Source organism: Cetorhinus maximus, chromosome 21 (genome assembly GCF_964194155.1).
Source record: "Cetorhinus maximus chromosome 21, sCetMax3.hap1.1, whole genome shotgun sequence".
In the NCBI taxonomy this organism is placed as follows: Eukaryota; Metazoa; Chordata; class Chondrichthyes; order Lamniformes; family Cetorhinidae; genus Cetorhinus; species Cetorhinus maximus.
This window is the reverse complement of record NC_135899.1, coordinates 40,199,099-40,215,085: the sequence shown is the minus strand read 5'-3', so window position 1 is coordinate 40,215,085 and position 15,987 is coordinate 40,199,099. Positions and strand designations below refer to the sequence as shown.

At 44.3% G+C, this 15,987-nt stretch overlaps 1 protein-coding gene across 1 annotated transcript in view; it reads left to right on the top strand.

The window, feature by feature from the left end:
• LOC144695845 (complement C4-like) overlaps positions 1-13,656 on the top strand; it is a 148,425-nt gene extending 134,769 nt beyond the window's left edge. The window contains exons 6-13 of the mRNA XM_078566874.1: positions 79-181; positions 3,219-3,293; positions 4,381-4,483; positions 5,709-5,798; positions 6,949-7,041; positions 12,308-12,394; positions 12,778-12,910; positions 13,385-13,656. Coding sequence (XP_078423000.1) covers positions 79-181; positions 3,219-3,293; positions 4,381-4,483; positions 5,709-5,798; positions 6,949-7,041; positions 12,308-12,394; positions 12,778-12,910; positions 13,385-13,526 — 826 coding nt within the window. The 3' untranslated portion in view covers positions 13,527-13,656. The remainder of the gene's footprint in view (positions 1-78; positions 182-3,218; positions 3,294-4,380; positions 4,484-5,708; positions 5,799-6,948; positions 7,042-12,307; positions 12,395-12,777; positions 12,911-13,384) is intronic.
• The last annotated feature ends 2,331 nt before the right edge of the window (positions 13,657-15,987 follow it).

Below are 15,987 nucleotides of genomic sequence, written 5' to 3'. Positions count from 1 at the left end.
CTGTGTTGCTCGTATACATAACTTTCAAATACACCATGAACTATTTAGTTACTTACCTTTCCAATTTTACTTATGAAGGCGGGATGGCGAAGGTGACGCGGTTCAGCTCCAGACTGGAATGGCTATTGTCGACATCACACTCCTCAGTGGTTTGGAACCAGATTTGGTGCACCTTGATCAGGTAGAAACAATTTATCAATAAGTAGTATGTCATAAATGATCAGCTGTCCTTTTTTACTGACAAGCAGCTTGATGTTCATTCTTGATCACGTACATTTGTGTAGTGTGAATGTTACTTGCCACACGCCAACCCAAGCGAACAATCCCCGCTTCTGACCTTATGATGCAAGGAAGGTCATTGATGAAGCAGCTGAAGATGGTAGGGCCGAGGACACTACCCTGAGGAACTCCTGCAGTGATGAGGAGGTGAGATGACTGACCTCCATAACCACAACCATCTTCTTTGTGCTAGGGATGACTCCAACCAGCGGAGAGTTTTCCCCCGATTCCCATTGACTCCAGTTTTGCTCGGGCTCTTTGATACTACACTCGGTCAAATGCAGCCTTGATGTCAAGGGCAGTCACTCTCACCTCAGGAGTTCTGCTCTTTTGTCCATGTTTGAACCAAGGCTGTAATGAGGTCTGGAGCTGAGTGGCCCTGGCGGAACACAAACTGGGCATCAGTGAGCAGATTATTGCTAAGCAAGTGTCGCTTGATAGCACTGTCGAAGACCCCTTCCATTACTGTATTGATGATGGGGTGGTAATTAGCTGGGTCGGATTTCTTCTTTATAGTGTGTACAGGAAGTACCTGGGCAATTTTCCATGTTGCGGGTAGCGAAAAAAAACTGCTTGCTTGTTGCAAAAGAGAAAGCTTTTGCTGCTGCAAGGAGATGAGCCTTTAGGCTTGCAATAACTGCGCCCAAAGAATGCAAGCGAGAAAATAATCTGCATTTTAGAGATGGAAAGTGGGCTATTATCTTTCCATTTTTGGCTTGTGGGAGTGCATTGACAGATCCACTTGGGTGGGTCTGAATGGGGATGGGGGAGTGCCTTGAGATGGATGTGGGCAGGCATCAGCCTGTCTGGCTGAAGTCTGAAGGGGGCATGAATTAAATTGTAAGTGGGTGTGATTTAAGTCAGATGTGGGTGGGGCTTAATTCAGATATGGACGTGAGTTAGATTGGCTGTGGGTTCGGCTTATAGCATGAGTGAGTGTGGCTTAAATCAGAAGTTGGGCGTATTTAAGAAGAAATGGGCACGACTTAAATTGGATGTGGGTGTGGTTTAACTTGGATGTGGGTTGGGTTTAAAATGGATATGGGCCTGGATAATTCAGATGTGGGTTGGACTGTGTGGGTCGGGATTAATCCGGATGTACTGACTCAGCTTGGCCAGGGGCGCTGCAAGTTCTGGAGCACAAGTCTTCAGTGCTATTGCTGGAATATTGGTAGGGCCAATAGCCTTTACAGTATCCAGTGCCTTCAGCCGTTTCTTGATGTCTCGTGGAGTGAATTGAATTGGTTGAAGTCTGGCATCTGTGATGCTGGGGACCTCCGGAGGGGGTCGAGATGGATCATCCACTCGGCACTTCTGGCTGAAGATCATAGCAAATGATTCAGCCTTATCTTTTGCTCTGATGTACTGGGCTCCTCCATCATTGAGGATGGGAATATTTGTGCAGCCTTCTCCTCCAGTGAGTTTTTCAATTCTCCACCACCATTCATGACTGAATGTGACAGGACTGCAGAGCTTAGATCTGATCCTTTCTCTCTGGAATTGGATGGCTCTAACACTTTCTGCTTACGCTGTTTTGCATGCAAATAGTCTTGTGTTGTAGCTTCACTGGGTTGACACCTCATTTTTAGGTATGCCTGGTGCTGCTCCTGACATGCCCTCCTGCACTCTTCATTGAACCAGGTTTGATTCGCTGGCTTGATGGTAAGGGTAGAGTGGGGGATATGCCAGGCTTTGAGGCTACAGATTGTGTTTGAGTTCAATTCTTCTGCTGCCGATGGCCCACAGCACCTGGTGAATGCCAAGACGTGATAGATCTGTTTGAAATCAATGCCATTTAGTACGCTGGCAGCGCCACACAACACGATGGAGGGCATCCTCAATGTGAAGGTGGGACTTCATCTCCACAATAACTGTGCAGTGGTCACTCCTACCGATACTGTCATGGACTGATGCATCTGCAGCAGGCAGGTGGGTGAGGTGAAGTATTCCCCTCTTGTCCGTTCCATCACCATCTGCTGCAGACCCAGTGAATCAGCTATGTCCTTTAGGAGTTGGCCAGCTCTCTCAATAGTGGTGCTACAGAGCCAGTCTTGGTGATGGACATTGAAGTCCTCCACCCAGAGTACATACTTCACATTTGCCACCAGCAGTGTTTTCTCCAAGTGATGTTCAACACAGAGGACCACTGAGTCATCACCTGAGGGTGGGCGGGTGGTGGTTGGGAAGGGATAGGTGGTAATCAGCAGGTTGTTTCCTTACCCATTTTTCACCTGAAGTCATGAGACTTCACTTAGATTAGGAGAAATAAACACGAGAGGACATGGCTTTAGGGTGAAAGGGGAAAGGTTTAGGGGGAACATTAGGGGGAACTTCTTCACTCAGAGAGTGGTGAGAGTGTGGAACGAGCTACCATCTGACGTGGTAAATGCGGGCTCACTCTTAAGTTTTAAGAATAAATTAGATAGATACATGGATGGGAGAGGTCTGGAGGGTTATGGACGAGGTGCAGGTCAATGGGACTAGTGGAATAATATTTTGGCACAGACTAGAAGGGCCGAATGGCCTGTTTTCTGTGCTGTAATGTTCTATGGGTCCTGTGTCAGTGTTCGGAACTCCCAGGTCAGCTCCGTCCCAACTGTATCCCACTGTTCTGCCACATCTGCTGGGTCTGTCCTGCTGGTGGGACAAAACAAACCCAGGGATGGTGATGGTGGTGTCTGGGGCATTAGCTGTGAACTATGATTCCATGAGTATGGCTATGTCAGGCTGTTGCCTGTCTAGTCTGTGAGACTGCTCTCTCATAGTTGCAGTGATCATTAAATGCAAAGTTGAACCTTTTTATTGATGAATGTGACATCCTCCCTGCTCTTCGTTAATACAATGATCTTGAACTATCAGTTAAACCTTGTGCGGTTAAATGTTATGTTGCTGATTATGCAGGTAGACACCCCTAAACATATTTTCTGATTTGTTTTCAGCTGAAGAACGGCGTTGATCGATATATCGATCACTATGATTTTAAGGATGGAAGGGTGTTACTTTATCTGGAGACGGTATTGTTTATTTTGTGAATTACACTAATAATTCATTTTAATAAGTGATTAATGGAATTAAATGTGAAACACACCAATTAAAATCCACAAAGATAAAAACAAAAAGCTAAAAGCTACTGCGGATGCTGGAAATCCAAAACAAAAACAGAATTACCTGGAAAAACTCGGCAGGTCTGGCAGCATCGGCGGAGAAGAAATCAGTTAACGTTTCGAGCCCTCATGGCCCTTCGGCAGAACTGGAGCATAGTTAGAAGAAGGGAGAATTTATATTTCTCCCTTCTTCTAACTATGCTTCAATTAAAATCCACATTTCCCAATGCCAGTTTTACATGTAAAGTTATGTTGCTGTAGTACATTCCAGAAAGGTAAATGGAAAAGTCTGCTCTGGTTTCCTTTTCTTCTTGCATTCAGCGATCAGATATATCATCACCTATCTCTATTCCTTGCTATTTCATTCACTTTCTCTCCACTGCTTCTTTCCCATGGCCCTGCAACTACTTAATACACGTTTATATATTTTTTTGGTAAATGTCACTATTGGATATAAACATTTCCTCATCTCCCCTGTTTTGTAGAGGGAATTAACTTAAACCATGTTCCTTGGTCAGCATATCTCTTATCAGTGGAAACGGTTTCTCCTTATTTACTCTGTCAAATCCTTTTTTAATTTCAAACAGCTTTATTAAATCTCCCCTTAATATCCTCTTCTTTAAGGGGAGGAACCCCAGCTTTTACAGCCTCCCTATTTAAGTGAAATTCCTCTTCCCGAGGGCTCTGCGCCATTTCTGAGACCTCATCATGATGAAACTTTGTGTTCTATCCCCCTGACCTGGACTAATTTCAAATAATTTCAATGCCACGTCAAGTTGGAGTGGAAGCAATGATTTCCATTTCAGTATTTTGTTTCATTTTCTGAAGACAACAATTATGTTTTCACTTTACAACTGATATCTTTTCCTGCCTATTCACTTTTATATAGCTCAACGTGACATTCTGAAACTAAGACTCTCCTTCATTTTGCATCAATTGAACACACTTTTGGTCCTGCTTTTCATTGCTATGATTTTTTTTTTCTGTTCTTCTCCAGGTCCGTGAGGAGAAAGAGTGTGTCGTGTTTTCCACCAAGCAGATTGTTCCAATGGGCATGGTGCAGCCAGCAATCGCCACTCTGTATGATTTCTATAATCCAAGTAAGTGAGAGCTTTCTTTAAGTTTGGTCGGCCCAATCTAAACGGCAATGGATTAAGTGGAGAGTTGTGTCCCCATTTCGCTGTCTACCGTGATTCGAAGAGCTCTTTCTGGTCAATATCTTAACATCCAGCGTCGATCAAACTTACTAAGTTACTTGGTCTATGTATGGGGCACACTGACTAGGGTGCATTATCTTGAGGCTCTGAGAAACTTGTGATGGTGCCCCAAAAACCAGTGCTAATCACACTCCATTCCCACAGTTATGGTTGTTGATTGTACAGGGCACTCTAGTTAGAGTTCTCCTTGGAGCAGAAGGGGGGAGATGTTGTAGAGGAGTTCACAATCATGAAGGGGCTTGATGGAGTGGATAAGGAGAAATGGTTTCCACAGGTCAGTGACAAGATGGCAGTGAAATGGCAGTGTGAAAAAAAAAGCAGAGCGGCCACAAGGTAATTTATTTATTAACATAGTGAGTTGTCATGATTCAGAAAACAGACTGGAATGGTGGTGGAGGCTGATTTAATAACAAATTGCATAAGGGATTTGGAATAAAAATTGGAAAGGAGAAACACTTCTGAGATTTGGTGAAAAAGTAAGGGAGTTGACTTAATAGGATAACTCTTTCAAAGGGCCAGCACAGGTATGAATGGCCTCCTTCTGTGCTGTATCATTCCCCGATTGTACGTGATCAAGTTGAAATACTGTGTGATGGGAAGGGGAGGCGCTTGGCAATTATGTTATGTTATGTGTACATGCTCATGGTTACAGTTTCCAGATGTATTTATTTGATTTAAATGTCTTTGAAACGTTTGTGAATTCTCTATTACCCTGTTTAACTGTGTCTCATTGGGCTCAAACCTTGCCTCCGAATCTAGGAGATGGTCGGGTCAATGGCATCTCCAGGATCTTGAGCACAAAGTCCCGGCTGCCACAACAATGCAGTCTGAGGAAGTGGTGTGCTGCCATCTGGATCGATCATTAAGTTTAGACTGTGTCCGTCTCTCGGCTGAATGCAAGCGATGAATGGCACAAAGATGCAGTTCTCTGCATTTCCTTATCCAATATTGCTCCAATAATCAGTAGCACTAAGACAGGTTATTATCATATGCAAGTTTTAAAAAAAATAAATTTGGGCTTCCTGTAATGTGTAAGTTATAATGTGGTTTTCGATGCAGGATGAAACAATTGCATGAATTTGTGTCTATCTCATTGCTGTGTCTTTAGGTGTGAGATGTACTGTCTCTTACAGCATCCCTGAACGGAATGCAATGATCTCAAAGCTCTGTGACAATGAAGTGTGCATTTGTGCTGAAGGTATGTTGTACACAAAGGACTGAACTAGAAATAAGATTCCCGTTCGAGTAACTCTCCCCTCTTTCTCCCTGACTGTGTTGTCTCAGGGCACACCTTTGAGTAGCTGAGAGCAGGTTGCCAATGGAAATTAAGCTTTGGCAAATGAAATGTTAAACCATGCAGTGATCATATGGTGCAGGAGAGGGAGCTTAAAATGGTCCAGGAACTTGATGCAGCAGTCTGGATAGGGTGGCAATTGTTTTCCAGAAGAGTTACACATTTGATTGGCTTAATGACAGAGCATTCCTAGTTCCAAAGAGATGGCTCAGAGCCTGACAGTGGGAAGCAGAGTGAGAGACCAGGCTGATCAGCAGAATGAACCTCCCAAATCAATAGATCAATAAGCAAGACATTTTCCATATGTTTAGTCTATGCAAATGTCTAAACCAGAGGAGGTACAAAGGGGTTTTCAGGCTGGAATTTTTGAAGCAGAATGTTAATTGTATTAATTATAATTATATTAAAAGAGCCCTGTCACCTGTATTGACATCCATTGGATTTGCCTAGGCGACATGAACGAGTTCAAACAAAATAATAAATAACCTTATTTCATATGAGCAGATCAACTAGTATTATGCTGGAGTGGTGCAAGGGTGATATGTTTGACTATAGTTATTTATTAGTATTTCTATCTCTATATTTATATCTACTTACAACAGACATAATGTTACTCATCTATTTATTAAGCTAGATATTTATTTACTTATCTGCATATCTCTGTTTCTCTTTCTCTCTCACCCTCGCTCTCTCTCACGTATCTGTCTCTCCCTATCTATCTCTTTCAATCTACCGAACTATGTATCGACCTACCTGTTAATATATTGATTGCTGTGTTCTGTTGAATGGTCAGGGCAGTAAAATATGAACTGGGTTCTTTCTTCACAGATGCTGTTACCATATTGAATGTTTGGAAGGTTTTTTGCCTTTATTCCAGATTTGCAGCATCTGTCACATTCCATCCATCTGTCTGTCCGTCCATCCATAGTCATGCCATTTTCCAGCTAATTTAATCACTTTTCTCCCATTAGTTAGAAACACTATCGGACAATTTTGCAATTTGCATCATGTTGTTAACCATGGAATAACCCCTTTGATAAACACTTTATAACAGGTGCCTGCCCCCAAATTAACCACGCCTTGACCAATGAAATGAATGGATCAGCTCGGATTGATTTTGCTTGCTACAGTCCGATTGTGGATTATGGTAAGTGCCAAACCTGGTGTCTGTCGAAGTTCTCATTCCATTGGATCATGAACCAACAATGATTACCTGGTATGGATGACAGTGAATCAGCAGCCCAGTTTTTATCCCTTTCCATCATAAGGAGTTGGCTTAGTTCAAAGGCATTGATGCAGTTAAGGGGAATGATGGAAAACACTTGAAGGGAAAGACATAGGACGACATTCTGAAGCAACAGTCTCAATGAATGGTGAATTTCTTGAACTGCTGCAGTCCATGTGGTGTAGGTACACCCACAGTGCTGTTAGGGATAGAGTTCCGGGATTTTGACCCAGTGACAGTGAAGGAAGGGTGATATATTTCCAAATCAGGATGGTGAGTGACTTGGAAGGGAACTTCTAGGTGGTGGTTTCTGCATGTGTCTGCTGCCCTTGTGTTCCTAGATGTTAGAGATCACAGGTTGGAAGGTGCTGATGAAGGAGCCTTGGTAAGTTGCTGCAGTGCATCTTGTAGATGGTACACACTGCTGCATTGGTGGTGGAGGGAGTGAATGTTTAAGGTTGTGGGTGGGATGCACTCAAGTGGGCTGCCTTGCCCTGCATGGTATCGAGCTTCTTGTTGTTGGAGCTGCACTTACCCGGATAAGTGGGGAGTATTCCATCACATTCCTGACTTGTGCCTTATAGATGGTGGACAGGCTTTGGGGAGTCAGGAGATGAGTTACTCTTCACAGAATTCCCAGCCTCTGACCTACTCTTGGAGCCATTGTATTTTTACGGCTGGCCTCAAACCTGTTCATATATCGGGATTCAGCAACGGCTAATGTCTTTGGATGTCAAGGGGAGGTGGTAATTGTCTGGCACTTGTTTGGTGGAGAGTTTTCCTTCCTGATTCCCATTGACTCCAGTTTTGCTAGGGCTCCTTGATGCCACACTCGGCAAAATGCAGCCTAGATGTCAAGGGCAGTTATTCTCATCTCTATGTGTGGAACTCCTGCCATGCTAAATGGGATAGATTTAGAACAGATCTAGCAACTCAAGGCTGGGAACCCATGAAGCGCTGTGGGCCATCAGCAGCAGCAGAATTGTACTTGAACACAATCTGTAACCTCATGGCCCGGCATGTCCCCCATGCTAACATTACTATCAAGCCAGGGGATCAAACCTGGTTCAATGAAGAGTGCAGGAGGGCATGCCAGAAGTAGCAACAGGCATACCTAAAAATGAGGTGTCAACCTGGTGAAGCTCTAACACAGGACTACTTGTGTGCCAAACAGCATAAGCAGCAAGTGATAGACAGAGCTAAGCAATCCCACAACAAACGGATCAGATCTAAGCTCTGTAGCCCTGCCACGTCCAGTCATGAATGACAATAAAACAACTCACTGGATGAGGCTGCTCCACAAATATCCCCATCCTCAATGATGGAGGAGCCAAGCACATTAGTGCAAAAGATAAGGATGAAGCATTTGCTACAATCTTCAGCCAGAAGTGCCAAGTGGATGATCCACCTTGGCCTCCCCGGAGGTCCTCAGCATCACAGGTGCCAGTGGATTCACTCCACACGATATCAAGAAACAGCTGAATGCACTGGATAATGCAAAGGGTATGGGCTCTGACAATATTCCAACAATAGTACTGAAAATTTGTGTTCCAGTGCTTGCCGCGCCCCTAGCCAAGCTGGTCCAGTACACCTACAACACTGATGTCTACCCAACTATGTGGAAAATTGCCCAGGTATTTCCTGTACACAAAAAGCAGAGCAAATCGAACCTGGCTTAATTACCGCCGCATCAGTCTACTCTCGATCATCAGTAAAGTAATGGAAGGAGTCATCAACAGAGCTATCAAGCGGTACTTGCTTAGCAATAACCTGCTCACTAATGCCCAGTTTGGTTTCCACCAGGGCCACTCAGCTCCTGACCTCATTACAGTCTTGGCTCAAACATGGACAAAAGAGCTGAACTCCCAAGGTGAGGTGAGAGTGACTGCCCTTGACATCAAGACAGCATTTGACCGAGTGTGGCATCAAGGAGCCGTAGCAAAACTGAAGTCAGTGGGAATTAGGGGGAAAAGTCTCCGCTGGTTGGAATCATCCCTAGCACAAAGGAAGATGGTTGTGGTTGTCGGAGGTCAGTCATCTCAGCTCCAGGACATCACTGCAGGAGTTCCTCAGGGTGGTGTCCTCGGCCCAACCATCTTCAGCTGCTTCATCCAATGACCTTCCTTCCATCATAAGGTCAGAAGTGGGGATGTTCACTGATGATTTCACAATATTCAGCACCATTCGTGACTCCTCAGATACTAAAGCAGTCCATGTCCAAATGCAGCAAGGCCTGGACAATATCCAGGCTTGGGCTGACAAGTAGCAAGTAACATCTGCACCACACAAGTGTCAGACAATGACCATCTTCAACAAGAGCGAGTCTAACCATCACCCCATTGTTCAATGGCATTACCATCACTGAATCCCCCACGATCAACATCCTGGGGTTTATCATTGACCAGAAACTGAATTAGACTAGCCATATAAATACTGTGGCTACAAGAGCTGGTCAGAGGCTAGGAATCCTGCAATGAGTAACTCACCTCCTCATTCCCCAAAGCCTGTCCGCCCTCTACACAGCACAAGTCAGGAGTGTGATGGAATACTCCCCACTTGCCTGGATGAGTGCAGCTCCGATTACACCCGAGAAGCTGACACCATCCAGGATTAAGCAGCCCACTTGATTGGCACCTCATCCACAAACATTCACTCCCTCCATCAGCGACGCACAGTGTACCATCTAAAAGATGCACTGCAGGAATTCACTAAGGCTCCTTAGGCAGCACCTTCCAAACCCACAATCGCTACATCTAGAAGGACAAGGGCCACAGACACATGGGAACACCAGCACCTGGAAGTTCCCTTCCAAGTCACTCACCATCCTGACTTGGAAATATATCGCCATTCCTTCACTGTCGCTGGGTCAATATCCTGGGACTCCCTTCCTAACAGCACTGTGGGTGTACCTGCACCACATGGACTGCAACACTTCAAGAAGGCAGCTCACCACCATCTTCTCAAGGGCAATTAGGAATGGGCAATAAATGCTGGCCCAGCCAGCGAAGCCGCCGTCCCATGTATGAATTAAAAAAAATGGAAATGCCAGAGTGGATCTGTGCCAGCTAAACTGGTATTGAAGGTTGGCAGGAAATCAGGAACTAAACAAATGTCTACCTAAAAAGAAAACATAGTATGGGCACAGTCACAGTTATATTCCCAAGAAGCAGAAAGGCAGAACAAGCAAATCCAGAGCAACATGGATGACGAAGGAGATGAAGGATAAAAGGTGTGCTGATGGGATATATAAGGTGGATAATACAACAGAAAACTGGGCTGAATATAGAAGGGTCAGATGAGAAATGAAAAAAGCAAATAAGGGAAGCAAAGGAGGAGTATGAATAGAGAATGGCAGCTAATATATAAGCGATTTCTGGAGTCTTCTATAGGCAAATGATTGTTCAAAGTGTGGTAAAAGGAGGAAAAAATGGAGACAACTAAAGGGCAGAAAAGGGGGCTTACGTACGGCTGTGAACTGTTTATTATTGTTAAGGAGGAGCTATTGGATAGGCCGTTTCCATTTCAAGAAGACACCAGGACCAGATGAAATGCATCTAAGGATACTGAGGGAAGTGGGAGTGAAAATTTCTGGGACAGTGGCCACAATTTTCCAGTCTTCCTTAGCCTCAGCGTGATGCAGTAGGAGTGGAGAATTATAAATGCTGCGCTCTTGTTCAAAATGAGATGTAAAAATAAGCCCATTAGCTTCAGGCCGGTTGGGTGACCTTCAGTGGGGGGGGAAGCAGCTAGAAACAATATTTGTGAACAAAGTTATTAGTCACTTGGGCAAACACAGGTTAGTTAAGGAAATCCGGCATGGAACTGTTAAGAGAAAATTGTATTTAACCATCTCCCTGGAGTTTTTTGAACAACCAGCAAATGGGGTCTACGAGAGCAATGCTGTTGATGTGGTATACATGGGCTTCCAAAGGCATTTGATGCAGGGCCACATAACAAACGTGTGAGCAAAGTTATTGCTTGTGGAATAAAAGGGGCAGTAGCTACGTGGATACAAAAATGGTTGAGTTACAGAATACAGCAAAGAGTGGTGGTGAATTGTTGCTTCTCGTATGAGAGGAATGTTTGTAATGGGGTTCCTCAGATGTCGCTCTTGGGTTCCTTGCTCTCCCAGGCCATGGTTGCACTTTCATCAGTTCTGAATGATAGAAAACTTGGAAGCATTGTAAACTGGGAGGAGAATCGTGCAGAACTTCAAAAAGGATGTAAGCTGGTGGAATGGGCAGACAAGGACAGATGTGGTTCAAAGTAATAAAGTGTGAGGTTATTCATTCTGGCAGGAAGAATGTGGAGTGGCAAATGAGGTAATAGATGGAATTGCAAAGGGGTTTTGGGAGCAGAAGGATCTGTGTCCATGTCACTGACAGTGGCACGATTGACGAAGAAAGGAGTTAATAGAGCAAAGAGTGTCACTGGCTAAATTAACAGAGGCAAAGAGCAAGGCTGTCATTTAAAATTGTATAAAAACACTAGTTAGGCCTCGACTGGAGTATTGCATCCATTTCTGGGCTCCACACATCGGGAGATATGCAAAGACATTAAGGAGACTGCAGAAAAGATTTTAGAAAGGGTCCAGGCATGAGTAATTTCACACAGGTAGGTATATTGGAGAAGTTGGGACTCTTTCCCCTGGGGAAGAGAATGCTGAGAGCAGATTTGATAGAGGTATTCAAAATCAAGAATGGTCTGGACAGAGTCGACAGGGGAAAACAATGTTCCCACTGATGAGACTGTAGGAACTAAAGGACAGATATTTAAGTTAATTGTTAAACTGAAATAAAGCAATGGATCCATGCGGATATATTTTATTTCTTTGCTGTAGGCGAGCGGCTAAGATCTGGAATGCGCTTCCTGATATTTTGATGGGGGTAGGATCAATCGAGGAATTTAAGAGAACAAAATGATGATTATCCAAAGCAGCAGAATGTGCAGGGTTACAGGGAGTGGGTGAGGGAATGGCAAAGAGGTGGATTGTTCTTTGACAGGCACGGCGCAGACACCGTTCCAGAATAATTCTGTTACTCTGTCATTAGAGCAAACACCTGGAAATTCCCTGCCCTGCTGGTTAAGGCTATCTGAAGGAGGAGGGAGAATTTCACCAAAACATTGTGAAAAAGTCAGTATCTGGTGACATTTCTAACTTATTTTTTTTCTGGGAATTGCCTTTCAGCTTATAGAGTCAGAGTTGTGAACATAACCACAGCTGGATCCTTTGACAATTACCAGGCGTCTATCACCGAGCTTTTCAAAATGAGCAGTAAGTTATCGTTTTGAAAAGGGATTTCTTGCTGATGCTGATGTTGCTGAGAAACAGTTTTGAAATGACAGTCGGAGTAATATCCTATTGTCCTGACTGCAAGAGCGGGCTTTATCAGATGGTAGATGCCTCAATCAGTTAACCTTCAGTTAACGCTTCTCAGTTGTGAAAATTGTCATATGCAATTGATAAAAATGACCTTGTGCCCCTACTGCTGGGGTTCTGGGAATGGTAAGGGTTTGGGGGTAGGGCCGGTGGTGCTGGGGTGGGTGTTGCTGGTGTGGATAGCGATAAGCAATCAGTGCTTTTTAGTCCTGATTGAGTCTTTCTGGAATTACTGCGATGTTACAACTTTTCCTTCGATTGCACCCCCCAAAAAACAGATAAGGACGATGGTGTTAAAGTAAGTGACGTCCGGCATTTCCTCATTCAGAAATCCTGCCAGTTTCAGCTGAAGGAGGGTGACGAATACCTGGTCATGGGGCAAGATGGGACAACCAGTGACGGAGACGGAAAGTAAGCCAACTTTTATCAATGGTTCATGCAGCAACTCCCACCTTATGCAACACTGTCAGCACAACTTAGCAGGTCCATCACTGTCAAATTCACAGGGCAACTAGGAAAGGGCTATAGATGCCGGTCAATATCAAATATAAAAACCATATAAAAATATGGTGTGAGGAACCATGAGCTAATCACTTACAAAGGAGAAACTGGAATTAATCATGTAAACTCTCAATCGGGCAGTAATAAAAAAATCTAAGTCTTCACTTCAATGCCTTGTTATCACTTCTTGATAAATCCAATAGTATAGTTCACTTCCCCCCAATAAAGACTAGTCTGTGTGTTGCATCAGAAGAATTTCTGACTTGTGATGAGGGATCAGAGCTTTTCCATTGATCTGTCCAACTTTCAGCAGAATTCTCTGTTCCTCAAGGATATTACTAAGCTAACTTTTGTGAAATCTCTAATTCTTACCTTCACCTGCAGGATGCAGTATTTATTTGATGCCAAGTCGTGGGTTGAAGCCATTCCATCGGAAGATATCTGCAAGCTTCGGAAATACAGAAGCTCCTGCAAAAACCTAAAGGATTCCATGAATGATCTTCTAAATCTCGGATGTCAAATATAGCATAAAATCAACAGATATTTTGCTGCGCATGCGTTGAATGTATCGCTGCTCAATCCAATGCAATGATTGCTATAATGATAACATTTGAATTGTCATATGAATTAATTAAAACTTCCAGTGTTGTTCCCTGCCTTAACTTATGTTGGCCTGTGATTCCACATAGCATACATCTTTCATAAGATGTGACATTTAGTGAGACAATGTTCACATGTATCTCTAATGTAAATTGCATTGCCCAACCTGTACCCGAAGGGCTTGGAGGGGCAGGGAATATGCAACTGAGGCCAATGAACCAGCGACACCAACAAATGGGGATAGGCTCAGGGGCGACCGCAACACATAACTAGCAAAACATGGCTTTTATCTTTTGCCTACTCACCGTCTGAGACTCCAAATCTTCCTTCAAGGTGAAACAACAATTTACTTGCATTTCTCTCGCTATCTGCTCTCAATGTGACCTTCCCTAATCTGATGAGAGGAAATGCGCACTGTGTGGCTGCTTTGAGCAACTTCAGCATTCAGTTAAAAGCAAAATACTGTGGATGTTAGAAATCTGAAACAAAAACAAAAATTGCTGGGAAAACTCAGCAGGTCTGATAGCATCTGTGGAGAGAAAGACAGAGTTAAGTTTCAAGTTCAGATGATCCTTCTTCAGAACTAAAGAGGAGTAGAAATGTGGTGAAACATATACTGTTTAAGGAGGATGGGACAGGTGAAGCTGGATAGAGGGCCAGTGATAGGTGGAGGCAAAGGAAAGATTGCAAAATATGTCAAAAACAAAAGGTTGAAGGGGTGTTGACGGTGGTGATATTAACTAAACATTAGAGGTACTAATGGTGACATTAAGAGTAGAAAGCAAAATGAGCAAGTGACAGATGGCCCTAGTAGGGGTGGGTGGAGGGGATGGTGTTGGAGAAAATATCAAAATAAGCTAAAAGGGGGGATAAAACAATGAATGGAAATACATTTAAAAAATAATAACAGAAATAGGTGGGAAGAATAAATGTATATATAAAAATTAAAAAATATTTTTTTGAAAACAGAGGGATCAAAAAGGGGTGAGGATGGAGGAGAGAGTTCATGAGGTGAAGTTGTTGAACTCAATGTTAAGTCTGTATGGTTGTAACGTGCCTAATCGGAAGATGAAGTGCTGTTCCTCCAGTTTGTGTCGGGCTTCACAGGAACATTGCAGCAGGCCAAGGATGGACATGTGGGCATGAGAGAAAGGTGGTGTGTTGAAATGGCAAGTGACAGGAAGGTCTGGGTCATGCTTGTGGACAGACCGAAGGTGTTCCGCAAAGCGGTCACCCAGTCTGCGCTTGGTCTCTCCAATGTAGAGGAGACCGTGTTGGGAGCAGCGAATGCAGTAGACCATATTGAGGAAAGTGCAAGTGAAGTATTGCTTCACCTGAAAGGAGTGTCTGGGCCCTTGGATGGCGAGGAGGGAGGAGGTAAAGGAGCAGGTGTTGCACCTTCTGTGGCTGCATGGGAAGGTGCCGTGGGAGGGAATTGAGGTGATGGAGGAGTGCACCAGGGTGTCCTGGAGGGAACAGTCCCTACAGAATGCCAACGGGGTGGGGTGGATTGAAGGGAAGATGTGTTTGGTGGTGGCATCATACTGGAGTTGGCGGAAATGGCGGAGGATGATCCTTTGAATGCAGAGGCTGGTGGGATGAAAAGTGAGGACAAGGGGGCCCCTATCATGGTTCTGATTGGGAGAGGAAGGTGTGAGGGCAGAGGCGCAGGAGATGGGTCGGACATGGTTGAGAGCCTCGTCAACCACAGTGGGTGGGAAACTTCGGTTAAGGAAGAAGGAAGATATGTCAGAAGCGCTGTTTTGGAAAGTGGCATCATCGGAACAGATACGACGGAGGCGAAGGAACTGAGAGAATGGGATGGAGTCCTTACAGGGCGCAGGGTGTGAGGAGCTGTGGCCGAGGTAGCTGTGGGAGTCGGTGGGGTTGTAATGAATATTGGTACCAACAGTCAGTTGTTAGGTGTCGCGCCGAAATTCGGGTCGGCCCACGTTTAAATTCTCAATCTCGCTCATGCTCTACCGCATTTCAATGAACTGCAACAAAAGCAGGAGTATCAGCAACTCATCCTCTGACTTTGTACTTTTCAGCCGACTGGACTTACAATATTAGGTCAAAACACTTGCCCCAGTTTGATTAATTGTCCTTATTGTTTGATTTCCCCTCCTCCTGCTGTCCATTATTAACTCTATTTGCTTTTGGATATAATGTATTGATGTAGAGCCATTCACACCTCCTCTAGACACAATTGTTGTGTCATAAATTGCTCCATTGCTACTCACGGTCATCCAGTCTGTGTTTGGTCTCCGCATTGGAGACCGCATTGGGAGCAGCGAATGCAGTAGACTAAATTGAGGGAAGTGCAAGTGAAGCGCTGCTTCATTTGAAAGGAATGTTTGGGCCCTTGGACGGTGAGGAGGGGGGAA